Source organism: Rhinichthys klamathensis, unplaced genomic scaffold (genome assembly GCF_029890125.1).
Source record: "Rhinichthys klamathensis goyatoka isolate OS25496 unplaced genomic scaffold, OSU_Roscu_1.1 h1tg000321l_1, whole genome shotgun sequence".
NCBI classification, from domain to species: Eukaryota; Metazoa; Chordata; class Actinopteri; order Cypriniformes; family Leuciscidae; genus Rhinichthys; species Rhinichthys klamathensis.
In genome coordinates, this window is record NW_026606837.1 from 49,700 (window position 1) to 68,301 (window position 18,602).

General features: G+C 37.6%; 1 protein-coding gene across 12 annotated transcripts in view; it reads right to left on the reverse strand.

The window, feature by feature from the left end:
• The window catches only part of fryb (furry homolog b (Drosophila)), a 67,143-nt gene that overhangs the window by 18,180 nt on the left and 30,361 nt on the right, over window positions 1-18,602 (reverse strand). For 11 of the 12 annotated variants that reach the window (XM_056271575.1, XM_056271572.1, XM_056271576.1 and 8 more), the window contains exons 8-37: window positions 17,466-17,634; window positions 17,220-17,312; window positions 16,899-16,997; window positions 15,901-16,002; window positions 14,633-14,736; window positions 14,339-14,447; window positions 14,121-14,207; window positions 13,738-13,909; window positions 13,496-13,628; window positions 13,164-13,271; window positions 12,827-13,061; window positions 12,530-12,715; window positions 11,519-11,605; window positions 11,066-11,325; window positions 10,741-10,930; window positions 10,526-10,650; window positions 9,612-9,669; window positions 9,372-9,463; window positions 9,019-9,191; window positions 7,548-7,708; window positions 6,884-6,994; window positions 5,646-5,800; window positions 5,434-5,533; window positions 4,163-4,334; window positions 3,669-3,925; window positions 3,262-3,408; window positions 3,001-3,169; window positions 2,205-2,295; window positions 1,962-2,044; window positions 836-986 (exon numbers count right to left, since the gene is read on the reverse strand). In XM_056271575.1, the coding sequence (XP_056127550.1) occupies window positions 836-986; window positions 1,962-2,044; window positions 2,205-2,295; window positions 3,001-3,169; window positions 3,262-3,408; window positions 3,669-3,925; window positions 4,163-4,334; window positions 5,434-5,533; window positions 5,646-5,800; window positions 6,884-6,994; window positions 7,548-7,708; window positions 9,019-9,191; window positions 9,372-9,463; window positions 9,612-9,669; window positions 10,526-10,650; window positions 10,741-10,930; window positions 11,066-11,325; window positions 11,519-11,605; window positions 12,530-12,715; window positions 12,827-13,061; window positions 13,164-13,271; window positions 13,496-13,628; window positions 13,738-13,909; window positions 14,121-14,207; window positions 14,339-14,447; window positions 14,633-14,736; window positions 15,901-16,002; window positions 16,899-16,997; window positions 17,220-17,312; window positions 17,466-17,634 (4,179 nt within the window). The remainder of the gene's footprint in view (window positions 1-835; window positions 987-1,961; window positions 2,045-2,204; window positions 2,296-3,000; window positions 3,170-3,261; window positions 3,409-3,668; window positions 3,926-4,162; window positions 4,335-5,433; window positions 5,534-5,645; window positions 5,801-6,883; window positions 6,995-7,547; window positions 7,709-9,018; window positions 9,192-9,371; window positions 9,464-9,611; window positions 9,670-10,525; window positions 10,651-10,740; window positions 10,931-11,065; window positions 11,326-11,518; window positions 11,606-12,529; window positions 12,716-12,826; window positions 13,062-13,163; window positions 13,272-13,495; window positions 13,629-13,737; window positions 13,910-14,120; window positions 14,208-14,338; window positions 14,448-14,632; window positions 14,737-15,900; window positions 16,003-16,898; window positions 16,998-17,219; window positions 17,313-17,465; window positions 17,635-18,602) is intronic. The other variant, XM_056271567.1, reaches the window with a different exon arrangement.

The following is an 18,602-nucleotide window of genomic DNA, read 5'->3' on the forward strand; positions in this document are numbered from 1 at the left end:
ACAATCTTTGTGAACAAATATTGTCCAGTATTTCATGCCCTCTCTTCACTATTGCATCTATAAAGATGGTAGAAGGGCCTAAAATGAAGGTGTACAGAGTCAGGGAGAGCTGTGACCATGAATCACCAAATACAATTTAAGATCCATGAAATTGCAGACTGGTATAGACAGATGATCTCTTCATTTGGCTTGTGTATAACCAGGCAGAATACACAAAGGGGAGTTTTTAGCAGATATTCTGCTATGCAATTCTGCTCATATTTTCAATAACTCATGAGTTTTGATGTATATCTTCCTGTTCAGATGTCAGGGTGAGTCTGCACAGATCTGATTAACTTGACAGATGGTTTATAAAAATCTCAAACACGTTGATGTACCACCCTCTTATGCATGCCTGACCGCCCATTCCTCCCTCCCGAAAAAATCACTGAACGTCATAAGGACGCTGGTAAGAATCACTGTTGTCATGGTTACGGAACAACAGTTCCTCTCTTGTAAACAAAACAGAGCTGAGGGTAACTGGTGTAAAATGCCAGAGCAAATTAACACAAGTGAGTTTTATGGGATTGGGTACCGTAAATAAAATTCATCCGCTGGACATGAACAAAAGAGACTCTGTAAAGATGACTTTATTGTATGAATCCATGTGTCTTTGTAAATGTTTTCCAAGTCATGTATGTGTGAGGCATTTTTGTAGGAGGGTTGTAAAAGTTCAAACACAAAAGGGACAAAATGACTTTGAACATAAGACCTTTCATAAATCTTCTGTTCGAATAAGTCTGACTTCATGAAATTGCAAAGGAAGCAAAGAGTAGATTACAAGTTTGGGCATTACCTGTGAAGAGGTCCCCGTGGGGTGATGGTCTCGGGCAGGTAGTCCACGAGTGGGGCCCAACAGCCTCCATTTACGGGCATGGGAAGAGGCTGAGGTCTGTTACTCTCCAATACACTGATCAGCCAGGCGGCATATGGAGGCAGAGGGTCATCTGCCAAAACACACAATTGGCATAAAAAAAAAGAAATCTAGACATCATCGTAAAACAGAGTGATCAGGACCTCTTGTTTAGCAACACTATACAACATTTGACCACAGAATGCTTTGATTAGTTTCTGATTGGTACATCTGATAGTCTTTAGTTTCACATACAGTTAATATTAAATCTGTAGTTGAATAAACTGAATCTGAGTTTCTATAATCGAAATCAATCAGGAAACATTTCAAAAATCTTTCCTGCAAATTTCTACATTCATGTAGTAATATAATATTATTTTATCTTTATATTAATTTTAAAGAATTGTAATAATTCTAAATAAACTGACAATCTATCATTTAAAAAGATTATGTAAAAATAATTAATTGATTTTAATTCATTATTAAATTAAAGAGCAATTTCAGTCTGTCAATTCATATGACCATCCGGTGTGAGGAGTCGTTTTAGAGCACATCATCCAGTCAGATGATCATTTCTCTACATTAGAGCTGACATGTTGCCACCCATCTATCAGCTGCCATGACAGGTATGTAGAGAGGACAAAAGCTGTCAGCTCCCACACCCAAATCACAAATAAATGTGCACAACTGGCTGACACGCAAATAGGTGAAAGTACATACAGACAAAAGGATGCAATGTGACCTCAATTTCAGAAACAAATTCCTTAAAATGGAGGCTTAATGCTGTACTAAGCATGTATTTTTGGTAAATACAGTATGTGCCAAATGGTAAGTCACATACAGATATCAGCTGTTAGAAATCTACAGCTGTAAAACAAAGAGTGTTAATGTATCCTCAGCTACATGTGTCAGTGAGTGGATTGACAGCTGTGAACCATCTGTTGCTCTGTTCTTGTAATCTCGGGAATTACTGACAGTAACCTATAAAGTCAGGAGGTGCACAGAAGGCTTGTGAATCAAAAAGTCATCCATAACTACATCCATAATACAGGTCAAATGAAGAACTTACTCTTCTCCTCATCGTAAGAACCTCCCGAGCTGTTGCTGTAACGTGATTCCAGACGGTTATGAGCCCGTGCTGCGTTGCTCAACCTGAGTAAATGTGTGCACAAATCACATTTTAGGGAACATAGAATGCACATGCATCCTAAAATGCATATTGACTTAACATGTATTCACTGGCTGTTTAACAACCTAGTAGCTACATTTTTTTTTTTTTTTTTAAATCTCAGTTGCATTAAGAAGGATGTACCTCTCTACATTCTCTCTGGTGATCTTTGCCTCATCTGTTTCCTGGAAGTTTTCTTGCCCGGCCACTATTGTATTACTGCTAGACGTTGTGCCTTTGCAAACAAACAAACAAACAAAAAACCCAAATTTATTTAACATTAAGTCAGAACCATACATTGGTTATGAGATTCAGAGCATTGGATACAACCCAGGGTTCGCCAATAAAGATGGCACAAAGCCACAGAACTGTCACTGCTCGACTGCTAGTCACAACTAGTACTACATTTATGTTTAAACAAACCTATTTGTAAATTTATAGAATGAATTATTTAATAACTGAATAGTGCATGCAATAATTTACAGATTATCGACCATTATTATAAATGTTGCATAGCGTAGCAAGTAATTTCATGTACACTAGTTTCAAAGTTGTTCTTAAAAATGTAAAGATTTAAAAATTTAATTAAAAATGTCACCAGACCAAGTAAAAAATCAGGGAAACACTTTATTTTAAGGTGACATAGTTACACATTACTACATGAACTTAAATGAATGAATAAATTAATGCAATTACAAGTAACTAACCCTAAACCAAAAATAACCGTAACTCTACAGTAAGCATATGAAGTTAATAAATATTACTCAGTAGTTAATTGAGTAAGTACAATGTAACTATGTCACCTTAAAATAAAGTGTAACCAAAATCAGTACTACTGGCAGACATAAACCCTATTGTTAAGTCCTGTAACCCGTGGATAACCAGTATTAATGGGAAAATCAACAAGGCATTTCCAAGTGGGGGATCATATGTGCCTCACCTGAGGCCACAACCGAAGTCTTGTTGCTGGCAGCAAAGCGGTAGAACGGTGGGTTGTCACAGTGTAGAACCACTGGGTTTACCGGGTCTGTCTGCTGAAGCTCAAAGAGCAGCTCCTCCATGGTCTGAATGGTGTTATTCCGACACAGATATATCACCACTTTCTTAATCTAAAAACAGTTAGAGACAAATTTAGCTCATTATATAGATCTAATAAAATGACCATGTGGGTTAAGAGTGTCTGTATGTGTGTTTTCCTTACATATGGCAGCAGTGTGGTGTCGCTGCTGACTCCACACAAGCTTATGAGGAACTGCAGCGTTATTCTCAAGTTGTTACTCCACTTGTCATTGGACACAATAGCATTCCAGGCGTTCTCCATCTCAGGACCAGGGACTTCGTCTCCATACTGATAAAAAAAACCAACAACAATAACATCTTAGTTGACTGTAGAACCTATAAAGGGGCAATTTTGTACACTTTTACAGCATTGCATTTTTTCCCTTAAGTTATATAAGGCAACAATTCTTGCATAATGAATAATCAACTCTTTGCAGTCTAGGACAAACTACTGAGATATTAAAGAGATCTAATTTGTGACTTTTCTTTTGTATTGGGTCGAGCCATCAACACAACTGGTATTTAAGCAATAGCCGCAGCACCTCTTACCTTTGCTGTCATGAACATGAGGTTATTTAGGACGAGTGAGGTGGCCTGCAGAGAGCCCCAGCCGTTGCCCTTGAGCCTGTGGGTGATTCCCAGGTTGTCGGCCTGCTCACGAGCCTCTTCCTCCGGGGTGCTTGGGCTGGAGGTGGGGGGGAGCAGTCCTGTGTCCACCAGCTCTATGTTGCTCAGCCACGGCAACAGATAGGTCAGCATGATCTGTCTGCCGTTAGGGTGAGTGGTGGGGAACCTTTGGCTGACCTCTGCATGTGAGAAATGATTGTGGAGGGGAAAAAAAGCAGGCAGGATTAGCGTTCAAGTTCAAAAGTTGAGCTGCAGTACAATAACAGAGCACGCCTGACCAAGCCCATTCTTTTACACGTAGGTGTTTATTTGCTTTTAGTAGGGCAAGATTTTGGTGACACATCCAAACTTGGCTAAGAGGTATTCCTTGTAAAGCATGAGAAAGTGTGTCACACACACAGACACGCACACCTTACCTGAGAAGAGAGGCAGAGTGAGTTCAGGATACATGCAGGCCAGCTGGTTTGAGAGCTGGAAGAGAGAGACGCTGTATAGCGGTGGTAAAGGACCATGTGTGCCATACAGGATATTTCCTGTTTTCTGCCCCACAATCCTCTTTGAGTAAACAGACAACTTGGACTCCAGAACCTGAGTGACAAAGAAAAAAAAAATAATAGAAAATTCCACTGTATGTAATTGTTTCCCACAAAAATTGTGATTATGAATTAACAGCTTCCATGGAGCTAGTCATTTATTTATTTTTGGAATAAAAACTTGTATAAAGATTACTTTCTAACACAGGGAACAAAAAATAAATCTTTCAGCCACTGAAAATACAGGAAAGACAAGTAAAGATCTGAGCTACTGGCTTGAATGAGCCAGCACAAAAAAGACAAAAAAAAAGGTTAGGTACATGCATAAGCTGCATGGATGTCTCGTAAATCTCTCTGCATTAAAGTGATTCATGTAACTCCATTGGTTTAAGTGATGCGAGTGCTTTGTTTGCGCCAAAAAAACAACAACATAATTTACGACTTTATTTACAAAATATTAATCTCCAACGAGTCAAGTCAAGTCAAGTCATTTTATTTATATAGCACATTTAAACGAACCACAGTTGACCCAGAGTGCTTTACACATTAGAGCAGGAAAGGCAAAAAACAATATGCCTTAAAATTACATACATAAGAACAGTTAAAAATTTTTTTTTTTAAATTTAACAAAAAATTTTTTTTCATTTTACAATTTTTTTTTTAAAGAGAATTAAAAGCAAGAGAATAAAAGTGTTTTCAAATTTGTCTTAAAACTGACAATTGTATTGCAAGACTTGATATGAAGTGGGAGGGAGTTCCAGAGTCTAGGGGCTATTACAGAAAAGGCTCTGTCCCCTCTGGTTTTAAGGCGTGTCTGGGGAATTGCGTCAAAACAACATGCATGCTTCGTGGTGTTCTTGTGAACCTGCATTGGAGAAAAAATTTACAAAAGTAAATAAAGTTGTAAATGATGTTATGTCGCTTCATAAAATTGAGGTTAAATCACTGGAGTCAGATGGATTACTTTAATGATGTCTTTACTACCTTTCTGGGGCTTGAAAGTGGTAGTTGCTTTTATTTTTAGAATAAAAACTTGTATAAGATTACTTTCTAACATATGGGGAAAAAAAATCTTTCAGCCACTGAAAATACAGGAAAGACAAGTAGAAATCTGAGCTGCAGTACAAAAAAGACAAAAAGAAAAGGTTAGGTACCTGCATAAGCTGCATTGATATCTCGTAAATCTCTCTGCTTGTGTCAGATGACTTAAACAGCACCAGATTCAAGAGGGTCACAATGTCACATGGATAATTCCTGAAAAGTATGAAAAAATACAGATTCAAACAAATTATTATGATGAAAAGTGACATCAAAATCTTGAAATTTCATGAAGGGTAACCATGGCAGGGATGAAGGTTCTGATTACCTGCTACCGCACACAGTAGCAATAGCTTTGAAGCATCCGGAAGCGAGCTGGTATGATCCAGTGAAGCAGCGATCCACAGCCCAGTTAAACAGATTTACCTGATCTGGGTTTAGTTCCAGGAGCAAGATAACAACCTCACAGCCAAGCCGATGCACCTGCAGTCCAGGCCATGATATAAACGAGTGTTTAAATGTGTGTTTTTCCCATAATCAAATCCGAATTAAAGTTTATCCATCCTGCTAGTCATTAAAGGGTTATTTCACTCAAAAATTTCAATTCTGTCATTAATTACTCACCCTAATGTCGTTCCAGACCAATAACACTTCCATTCATCTTCGGAACACAAATGAGGATCTTTTTAATGAAACCAGAGAGCTTTCTATCTCTCCATTGACAGCCTACACAACTACCACTTTCAAGCCCCAGAAAGGTAGTAAAGACATTAAAGTGATCCATGTAACTCCAGTGGTTTAAGTGACGCAAGTGCTTTGTTTGCGGCAAAAAAAACAAAACATAATTTACGACTTTATCTCCAATGTGCGTGTTCACGCAACAACGTCTGCTCTCGCGTCAAAACAACATGCATGCTTCGTTGTGCTCTCGCGAACGTGCGAGCACATGCGTGTTGGTCGGCATTGTGTTGACAGCGTGTAAGTCTGCTTCAAGATCGTGGTGTTCTTGTGAATGTGCGTTGGAGAAAAAAATTACAAAAGTAAATAAAGTTGTAAATGATGTTATGTCGCTTCATAAAATTGAGGTTAAATCACTGGAGTCAGATGGATTACTTTAATGATGTCTTTACTACCTTTCTGGGGCTTGAAAGTGGTAGTTGCTTTAGTTGTCAATGGAGAGACAGAAATCTCTCAGATTTCATTAAAAAGATCTTCATTTGTGTTCCGAAGATGAACGAAAGTCTTATGGGTTTGGAATGACATGAGGGCGAGTAATTGAAGTAACACTTAATAGCAGGCCTAAACAAATAAGATTACTCATTATTTGAATGGTTGACAACCCAGAACCAATAAAGTCAATAAAGCAGAAAAGCATATAAAACAAAATATGTTCTTTGGCCAATCCTGACAGGCTTGTTGGTTTAGTTTTAATGACAAGTATTAAACCTGATGCAGGTATTAAAAGCAGCTATAAAATTTTAAACAGGAAGCCTGTTCAGCATCAACAGGTTAAGACAAGGACGACAGCCGACACCTTTCTAGCAATAAAAAAAAGTGCATGCATACCCGGAGATCATGGCAGGCTAAGATATTGTCCAGCCACTTGTAGAGGTATCCGTCTGTAGAAAGGCCCACGTTATCGAACACAGGGCCACAACACAGTACCGCTGACATAGCCTGAGGACAAGCAATGTACACACACAAACACAACATTACATCAAAGGAAATCCCATATCAGCACTCTGTGATTTGGAGCATGTGGACAAACCACAGTTCCGACCCATTTCAACATGAATCGTCATCACGAGAGACTTTATACACAAGCTTCTTCTGTCTAAAAGCCCTGATCCATTGTAACACACAGAATTAGATTTTCACGCCTTCTACAAAAAATAAAAAAAAGATCAGAGCATCTGGTACCTGCCAACTGCATGCCTGTTTGGACAAAGAGGGTATAGAGAGCTTGGGGAATTTTCTGTATACAGGTACTTCTGTATACAGCTTACAGGTACTTTCCAGATAGGATTTCAAATTTTTCCACTTGATTTAGTGGCCCTAACATGACTGTATCATTTCACCCGTCCAAGAAAACTGTGATGGCAAATTCTAAACAATTCAAAACTTCATCTGTTCTCCATTACGAGACATGTATAAATGCCAAATATGAGGAAATAAAGTATTTTTGGCTAAAATGCCTTTATGGTGAACCAGATTTTTTATCCAGGTTTACCTTCAAAGCGCAATACTGGTAGCGTGTGATCTGGTGGTTGCGGTCACTGTAGCGGTCCAGAGGTGTGAACATGACACTGAAGGGTCCGGCCCACTGGCTGAAGAGAATGAAGAGGTGATGTCTCAAGCTCTGCTGGGGGAACAATAACCGCCTGTTGTGGACTAAAGAGAAAAACACAAACGAGATTTGACGATCTAACATGCTTTGATGTTTTGTTTTACAAACAAAAATGAACGGTACAGTGTAAAATGTGTTTGGACAGGCAAATCTACATTTATTTTAAAAATACAGTAGAACAGTAATACAATTTAAAATAACTGTTTTCTGTTCATTTATTTTAAAATGTAATATATTCCTATGATGACAAGGCTGAATGAATTTTCAGCAGTCACTAGTACTCCAGTCTTCAGTGTCACGTGATTCTTTAGAAATCATTCTAATGCGTTGAGTTAGTGGTCAAGAAACATTTATTTTTATTATCAATGTTGAAAACAGTTGTGCTCCTTAATAGTTTTGTGGAAACCATGATATATATATATATATTAGAATTCTTTGAAGAATAGAAAGTTCAAAAGAGCAGCATTTATTTAAACTAGAAATCTTTTGCAACAGTACAGAGTAAATGTCTTTACTCTCACTTTTGATCAATTTAATGCTCCCTTGCTGAATAAAAGTATTACCGGTAATTTCCTTCATTTGGTATCAAATAACGGTAGTTTATGTGTACAATGAAAATTAAAAGTAATTATAATTATTTTAATACATTTAATATTAAATTATAATATTATTATAATTTATAATACAATTGATTGAATTAAGGGTCAGATCAAGTAGAAATAGCTCTTTAAAAAATCATCTGTGTACATTTGTCCATTTACTTTGTAAAGGTAAATAACTTGTAAAATAAACTCCCCTTTTAACAGGTAAAGACTGTTATATTTATTTATATAAAATGCTAATATTCATCCCATATTTTACAGGATGTGAACATACTGAACAGCCCTGCATCACAAACAGCTTTTGATTTGTGAGCTGGCTGTGACGCAGGGCTTTTGATGGGCTTGCATAGGCTACTTGTGTGTCAGAGGGGATGTTGTGCTTTGCTGGTCTGAGGGTTTTCTTGGTCAGTCAGCGCGTATTAATCAGAGCCTGCACAGTTCTATTCATAGCTCTGATCCTGGGCCTTTAATAAGTGACTCACTCAGTGTTGGAGCCTATTGAGCCTTTGATGGGGCGGTGTGTTTGGATAACCTTAGACTCCGAGACCTGTGTATCAATGGCTCTATTATATCAGCTAAAATATCTCACCTGCTCTAATTTGGTATTCAGGAGTACACTTCGGAGTATTGTGAGAATTCATTATACATTGGGAATGATCACTGAGATGCTAATGGAGAAAATGGTTCTAACTAATATAGTAAATTAGGGATATTCAAAGTATTTGCTCTATGTTTTTAATGTACCGTCTTACCTGGAACACACTGGATGAGGTTGGCCACCATTCCACTGAAATGAGCTCTCATGTCTTTCAAAATGTCCAGCTCTTTGTCATTCTCTGCTTCTAAGAGCATCCGGGTCAGATCAACATACTCCAGGAAAAGGGCTCCTAGAGCCAGGGAATCTCGCTCCAACGCCCCATTAGTACTGCAGAGAAGAAGAGTAAAACAGGTGCACAAGGGCTTTTTACAAGACTTTCTCTTTCCTAATTCAACAGAGGTCAAAGATTCACTTTGTTTTGAAAGAAGATCAGTTTAAAAAGTTAAACCCAGGATTTGACTTCATAAGTCCACAAAACCAGTCAGTGGGATCAGTGGACAAGTTCACCTGTCACTGATGACCCCTGAGTCAGCAAGAAGCTCAAAGATACGCAGCAGCTGCAGCCGGAGCAGATCTCTCCGCTCTCTCCGCTTCTTATTCTACAGAGACAGAAATAGAGTCCATTTAAATCTAAAAATGTAAATACTACTGTGCATGAGCACTGCCACTGCACTATAGACACAACAATACACATAATGTTATCTATGGGGGTTTCCAAATTCAGCTGGATTTGGTCAGAGCTCTCACCTCAGGCCTCCTCTCCAGAGCTTCTTTCATTAGAGGATGGAGTTCTTCCACCAGCTCCCTAATCAAACACACATGAGAAACAGTCATGAGACACCCGCAGAATGAAAGCAACATAAATATTTCCATAAACATGCTTTTGGCTCAAAATCCTGAAGTAAATCAGGCTTTTTTTCCTGCAATAACTGTAATAATGTTGCTATGAATTCACATCTGACCATTAAAATCCATACTTTTAGGGATTGACATTTCAAATTACATAAAATAACCTGTGCTGAGTGTTATTTCAGTATTTTATATACTATTATAGTATTTTTTAATGTTTTGAATCATTTTATATTTTCAGATTTCATTTTAATTTTAGTGGTTTGTATTAGTTTTTTATATTTCTTTTTAACTTTATTTATGAATTATTTTATTTTGGTTTTAGTAAAAAACAAAATTACTTCAACTTAAACTGATTTATTTCAGCAAGTTGCCAAGGCAACTCATTTTATGTTTATGTATTTCATCTAATATTTATATTTTATTTCAGCTTTTTTCCAATTACAGAAAATGATTTTAATAGTTTTAGTTAACAATAAGAGCTTCAGTGAACCACTAGTATCTATAGAAACTGTAGACATTTGTTCTCTTCTAAGTAACGGCACACGTCAGAATGGAATGACAGTCATCTCTGCTATTTTGTTTGGCACACACATTACTTGCTCTTTTCATGCGGTGTTCTCAAACACCTCACATTTTTCACAGCTCCCTCAGTGTGTGTGGCAAAAGTCCAGTGTAGCTGCCAGAATGCTTTGATAAATTTGCTGTAAGACTGCCTTGGTTTAGGAAATAATCCAAACTCTGAAAATCAGCTGTTTTTTGGAGTAAAATTATGCTAGTGAGAAAGAGGCATGTGCATTAAAAAACAATACCTGAACACAAGGGAATTTGTTCGCCCAAAGCCGAGGACCAGAGACTCTGTGATCTCTAAACTTTCCGATCTCATGAGGGGAACCAGCTGTTTCAGGAGCCATGCCACTGATGGTGTGCCTATCACCTGATCAGAAACACATACATGTACAACTCAAGACATCACAGTTCTTTAATTTTCCAAATCATCACTGTCCTACTATGGGGCACAACGCACCTTGTTATCATACGTGACACTGCCATCAGGTGTGGTAGCCATAATCTCAGGGGTGGAGGCTCTCAGGTGACCCGGACTCATGATGCTGGGTTTGGCAACACCGAGGCACAATATCAGGTAATTCCTCCACAGCGTCACATAGCCATCGGCCGGGCCTGGCGTGCTGGTCTTTTTGGCGTAAACGGGACTGCTGCAAATGTGTACCAGAGAAAGGGAAATTCTTGAAAGTCTGTTTTCCACCCCAATATTCGTAAAAAACAAAAAAAAATAACAAAAACTACTATAAACCGGACGTTTTAAGAGTAAAGATGATCGAAAAACTCACTTTGGGTCAACAAGTGGCATAAGCAGCTGTAGGCGAGTGAAGGCGTAAGGCCAGGCATAGCTGAGCGCCGTTGGGCAGTGTTTGGGGAGGTGCTCTGGCCTAAGGAAGCTATAGAGGCAGAGCACCCAGGGATCCTTCACTGAATGGGCGAAGATCCACACGTGAGAGGGACTCTTTACATCATAGTGGCTGTTAACCAGGCGGGCGTTCCAGTCTACCAGCCACTGCAGGTCCACGTGATGACTCATGGGCAGGGTAGCCTACACAAAACACAGATTTTAATAGCTGAACTTCAGCAAGCATGCATGAGTGTTATGACTTTAAAGACAGACATTTGGCAACTGAACTCTATAAAACTCTTGTGGCACAAATCAATTTTATGCAAGTTGAGGTCAGTACTGAGAATGACACACAAACAGAAACACATCCGGAGGGTTAATAGGGAATGCTTACAGAGTCAGAGACAGCCACATGGACGAAACTGTCCAGCACGCTGGGGGCCAGTTGGTCCATAACCTCGATCATGGACTTATCGTCATCCTGAGAGCAGAATCACATGACAGTTACAAGGCTTGTGTTGAATAATGTTTAGGTTACACACTAACAGGTCTAGTACTGATTAGCATTGCATCTGATATCCACTGGATGTGCATGCATGTTTATGATTAATTCAACTGGTCACATGACATCAAATTCAGTCAATAAGCTTTAGTTCAACCAAATGTTAGGTTATTATCTGTGTTTTAATATAATAATATCCAAGTATAAAACTAATTTCTCCAACAACAATAATGGCAAAAGAGAAACTCTTCTGTCTTTTCTTTTCTATTCTATTCTTCATTTTTCTTTTTCCAAGTTATTGTACTCGGTTGTATTCTATCATTTTCTATTATCATGTCTCTTTCTATTCTATTTTATTTGTTCTAATTGTTTTTTTTATTATATTATATCTATCTAATTATATATATATATATATATATTATTGTGTTTTTTCTATCCTATCTTACTCTTTTCTATTATGTTCTCTTTCTCTTTTCTATCATGTTGTCTTCTATTCTATCGTATTCTATTTTATTATATTCTGTCTTTTTCAATTCTATATTATTCTATTCTATGCTATATTCCTCTTTTCTTTACTATTTTGACTTTCTATTCTACCAGGATCTGTTCTAATATATTCTGTCTTTTTTTATCTTATTTTATTCTATTCTGTCTTTTTTCTATTCGATGTTATCCTTTTCTTTACAATTCTGTCTTTTTCTGTTCTTCCTTTTTCTGCTATATTCTGTCTTTTCTAATCTATGCTATCTTTTTTTGTCTTTTTTTATTCTTTCAGATTCTATTCTATTATATTCTGTCTTTTTCTATTATATCTTATTTCACTCTACCTTGTCCTACGTAATTCTGTTTGGTTTAGTTTGTGTTTTTGGCATAATCTGCTACAGACCCAGCAGCCTGTCTCACCTCGGCTTGCCCGATGGCTGTAAACAGGCAGCGTATCTCTCGGAGGACGGACACAGCCAGTTTGCGAGTGCTGGTCTGGCAGGAGCACAGCAGCAGCAGGGCCAGACCCTCCACAGCGTGCAGCACCGTGGAGTGAGGACTGCGATCGGGTGCCAGTCTGGAGCTCCCGCTGCTTTGAGATCCCATCTAAGGTCAACAAATATACACACATACACATGATCATGCACACAGCTCCCAAAAACCATTTACATTGGATAAGTGTGTATAGCCATTAAAGAGAAAAATTCATGCTGATACCTCAGCCGAGCGTTTTCCAGGCGCCTGTATCGCCAGCCTCCACTGTGTCAGGAAATGCAGCAGCAGTTTAACGGAAGAGTCCTGCAGGCCCTGCTGCGTGTCCTGCACCTCACGCAGCAGAAAGTTAGTGTACCCGAACAGCACGTCCTCTCGCCAGTCGGAGAAGTCCAGCAGCAGACTCTGCAGGGAATTCTGGGCAATGAGTCTGAGTTCATCATCCATGTGGACCGTCAGCCTGCAGAACGCAAAAAGAAAACAATCAATGACAATTACAGCTTCTCTTATGTTTTTAATGCACTGTGTATTGTTTATACAAAGGGTACATGGTGAAACTCACCTGGCCAAGAGATCGATGAGCTCAATTTTGGACATGCCATCTGGCAGGATACGTGGAATGGCCGCAACACACGTCCGGAACAAGTCAATCTTCGGTTTTCTCTCACCCCTGACCCGAGAGAAGGGATGAGGTAAGAAAAAGTAAACAATGAGAGAGACAGAGTAAAGAGAAACACAAAGGAAATGGAAAAAAGAGAATGTCAGACTGTCTAAACAGGGTGTGTGTGCTGAACGTGACTCCTAAGTTGTCTGGCTGTGAGCGTTTCCTTCACCCACTCATGTTACGCTCTGAGATAAATAATAGGTGGTGACAGGTCAGAAAAAACTGTTTACGTGATCATGTCTTCGGGTTCCTTGTTGAGCATCTGGGCATTGGTGAGCATCATGCAGCGGCCCACCTCCTTATCCAAGTGCCTCAGGATGTTATCAATGGATTTCCTGACCTGGGAGTAATACAGTGCCATACCTGCAGGGAACAGCATGAACAACCCAGACTATGAAAAACTGCAAAACGAACGAAAACGACAAACACAAACACAAACAGGCAGGTGTTTGTAAAAGCTAAGTGCCCTGACCTATCAGTTTCGCTTCCTCCTCAGTTAGAGTTTTGCTGAGGTAGGTTTTTTTCTTCTTCAGTGTGTTCCCAGAAGGCAAAGTGGCCCCTGTGTTTGGCATGGGTGGTTCACCATCTTTCTGCTGCAGGTTGTCGGCTATGACGAGGAACGCTCTCAGGGCGATGTTCATTCTCTAGACATACATCAGAAAATAAACAAAAAATGCATTTCCTCATAGCAAGATCTCATCTCAGGCGGTCTATTGGGTTAAATGTGCTTGTATGGGTTCAAACACAATTCTATATTTATAATTCTATAATTATTAATAGGTGGTATTAATAATGAGCTTTATATAAAATCATTACAACATTTGAAGTAAACGTGTGTGTGTGTTTGAGCATTACCTCTGGGTTTAAACTAAAAGCTTTGGCTGATTTTCCAACACTCAGCAGATCACATATTATTTCTTTCATAGCAAAATCCAGTCTTTCCTATATCCAGAAAAGAAACAAAGATTACATTACTCAGTGTTAAATGATAAGCCATCATTTCTGTGACAACAGTGTAAAATTGCAGGACCTGCAAAAAGACACAGGAAAAGATGGGGAATATTTTCTCAAACCTGGGCAATGAACTGAATTATCTTGACAAAGATGTTGAGGGGCATGTCTCTGGGAACGACGCTCCGTGAACCCTTAGGGAACAGTGTTGATATGATTGAGGTGAGGCGGCTGGAATGGATAAAAATATAAAAATGTCATATTAATGGATGTCAATCAGAATCAAAATTATTATTTTCTTATTCCTTATCATTACTGTCAGTGCCATGCATTTAAAATGAAATCCATTATATTTCTTATATTAGAAATATATTTCTTAAATCATGTTTGTATGTTTTAGTTTTACAATATGCTACCTTTGTGTTGCAGTGTTGCTTTCACATTTGATTCGGATCATGTAGACCCACAGCAGCCGATAGAGAGATTCAAGTGCCACCCGGGCCATTTTGTGGTCTTTGTTCTGCAAGAAGAGCACTTTGTTGATTTTTCCTGTTATGTTCCTGAGATGCATCTTATAAATTATGATCACCAAATGAGTGCATTTTTTTATACTTCTGTATAATTTCCATTAATTCCACGATTTTCACCAGTTTCTACCAGTTTGTTTTCCAATAAAAAAATATCTAAACATTTTTAAAACAAGACATTTTTGTTGATATTTAAAACAACAAAAATGTTAAGACTAATAATAATGTCAGAGAATATATCTTGAATTAAGTTTAGTTACTTAAATAAATATTGTTTACATAAGAAAGAAATATATATATATTTTAATTAAAATATATTTATTTTATTTTTAATATTTTAATATAATATAAAAATATCTTATTATAAGGATGTTTAGATATTTTTACTGGCAAGAAAAAACATATAAATTATTATTTTTTTCCTGAAAGTTTACCATCTTTTTTCTTCTTCGTTTTTTTTTTAAAACCTGATCTATTCTTTCATGTTTGGTGTTTTTTGGCTTTAGTGGGCTTTTAGTGGTAAATGTGGGCACTGCAACAAACAGGATCTTTTTCCTGCAGGTCAAAACCTTAATTACATAACAAGTCAGCAGCTCTCAGACTTGCAGCAGACCTCTGCAAGTACAACATGACGACTGACTGAGAGATAACAGAAATCAGATAAAGCTGAAATCTCGATAGAGTGATCCAGGATCTTATTAAACCATTCTCACAGTTCTGCACATCATGGTTGTTGTTATTATGCACCTCCTTTCTGTTGTCCAGACTAATTTAATTCCACCTCTCTCATACCCCCACACAGGTACAGAGACTCAAGTGCTGAGCACAAAATGTACAATGAGATGTTAAAGCTAATGATAAAGGATTCTCCTATCCTACAGGCCACCCCTTCAAGCAAACAAAACATTCCTGAAATCTGCTGCCCTCCCTCTGCATTTCACACATTTTTAACAGCTATTTGCTTCTGACTGCTGCCACTTTAAATATGTGTGCACTTGACTGATGGGCTCCACTGGTTAAAAGAACTTGCAATCACATGATGCTAACACAACCCCCTTGCACAACAAAAACTGCATTCCTTTTTGCATGTAATCTGCTGTTATTTGCTGATCTATAAAAGCTGTATCACACAAGCTTTGTAGATCTCAAATACTCACTTTCAGGTTGGACAAGCAGTTGTTGAGGAAGACGTGCCATCTGTTTAGAAAGATTTGCTTCTGGCTGACACACAGAAGACACGTTACCAATGGATACAGAGCCTACAAAAGAAAAGAAGCAAGTCAATGGTTACATTATATGTGCTTAACAAGAATTATGTAATTCAATGACTGAGCAAAGACAGTGAAAAACACTCTTGAAGAAAATATTCAAACTTTCTTTCCCCAAGACCCAATAAGACATTTTGTGTTTACTTGAGACTCACAAAATACTGGTAAAATACATTCCATGATAGTATAAACCCTGGTAACCACAATTCCAATCAAAAATACCAGTTCTTAATTTTTTTTACTAAAAAAAAATACTGTGGAAACTTAGTTAAAACTCTCATCAAAAAAGTAATTAGCATATGGCATAAACATAAAACTAAACAAAGATTTACAAATATTTATAGACAGCTTAAAGGAGATGTGCGTTTAATGTTTTAATAGCGTAAAATAATTGCAGCAACTGTATTAGTTTGCAGAAACTATGGTTGCATTAAAAATGTTGCTAAGGAAATGCCTGAGCATTTGCTTTAAGTAATTTCATTTAATGTAAATTATTTAAAAAATTGCACATTATATGGATATTTAAGGGTTGGGATCCAAACCTGAAGAAGCACTGCTCTCAAAAATATTTTAGAAAGCACTTTCCTCTTTCCTGTCACAATAATTTTGCACTTGAGTTGTTTTCTTTAAGTTGGATTGTAAAATATTTATATGGCAAACAAATCAACTGAAATGTTTAACAAAGGTGTAAAAATGCACACACATCACACAGCTATTGTGTGCCACTTTGTAAAATCAAAAGTTGCTGTTAAGTCGTGAAAGATATTTAGAGATGAAGTATTTGAAACATCACAGACAGCGGAAAAAATGTCAGCTATGAGCCAATTACTGTAGATACATCTCCCTCTATTGCTCTCGAGCATGAAAAAAGAGAGGGCAAGACTTGCCAGAGAGTGTTTCTTCCTGGATGACAGGTCCAAAGTTGTGTCGTAAAGGGTTTCCACAAAATTCCTCAAACAGGGCACATTCACCTCATTCTTCACCGTCTGAAGAGAAACATCACATCAAGTGTGAATTACAGTTTGGACAAGAGCCACATTATTACATTATTCAAATGTACATATTTGGTAAACTTTTCTTACTCAAACAAATTACAATTTAGCGAATGAATGAAAACAAACATTGAAATATTTCAAATATTTAAGTATTCAAATATTTAGTTTGGCAGTGCTTACTGGAGCAGATCTATCAGAGATGGCTGTACTTACTGCGGCTACTGGAACGAGAATCTCTACAAAGAGTCCAGCCATAGAATGTTTAATATCCTTATCTTTCACCTCCAAGAAATACTGAGCACACTCCTATAAACATATAACAGTATTTTAAGTCTTTTTGAATAATAAGAGAGAGAGAGAGAGAGAGAGAGAGAGAGAGAGAGAGAGTTTTTTTTATCTAATTGTGTACGTTGTTTGTCAAATAAAGTAGAACATTGAAGTAATTGTTGCATTGTGTACCTGCATAAACTGGAAAGAAGCTTCGAAATCTTCCACTGGGTACATCTTAATGCGGAAGAACTTGACCCCCATAATGAGGCTGATAGTGCTTTGGACCACATATGGGCTCTGCTCTTTCTGCCTGAGCTCCTTCAACTCTGAGATGAACTTCTTCCTCACTGCAGGAAATCTGGGGAGATTGAGAAAGAAGGATTAATAGTTATAAAAATAATAAAACATACAGAAGAGTTTCGGTTTGAATCCCATCATTTTGCACTGGCTTATATATACAGTATATTTATATATCTGCATAATATACCTTATGATAAATTGGTTAAAATGTTCCTCATTTGTAAGTTGGGTTGGATAAAATAATCTCCTGAATAAATAAATGTAAATGTATGCTGAAGCTGAAAGACGGTATACAAAAATGTGTCCTGTCTGAAAGCATCTAACTTATACTTTGGACAGATTGATTAAAACTCAATTTACTCAACTAAAAAATATATACATATATACTGACTTTTAAAGCCACTTGTTGTCTATTAATGCTTTACCCGTCTGTCTTTAAATTACCGGTATCCTCCTTTGAGGGCTTTTCTCAGGATGCATGATATTTGCGACAATTAATTCAATCAATTATTCAGAATTGAATTAATTCAGTTAAATAATGATGGGAAGTCCAAGTTTAAATCCATTTCACAATTTCATCCACCAAATTCCAGGACTTGGATGTTTCATGTACACATGTGTGTTAGGGAGTGTTTGTGAGTTCGTTCTGACAGAGAAAGAGATCTTCAGCCCTATTTTTAGAAAGGCATCTGGAGGGGGGAATAGGGAGGGATCTCAATCTGTGCCTCTCTGCAAGTCTTCATGTTTGTTTTAGGTGAGCTACAAACTAACTGGCTACTTTCCCACTGAGAGAAATAAAGAATATTAGAGTATTTGCATTGTACACACTGTTTGACTGAATTATGTCATTTATCTTGTGCTGTACTGGGGTGATGAAGCACATGCATGTCTAACATTTTATTTGACTTTTAACAGACACATGTAGACACCAGAATTTCAAGACTTCCTTATTACACGTGCTTCCACAAATACATTTTTCACACTATTAAATATGGAAAGAGGCCATTACTGTCAGGACTGGAGCTC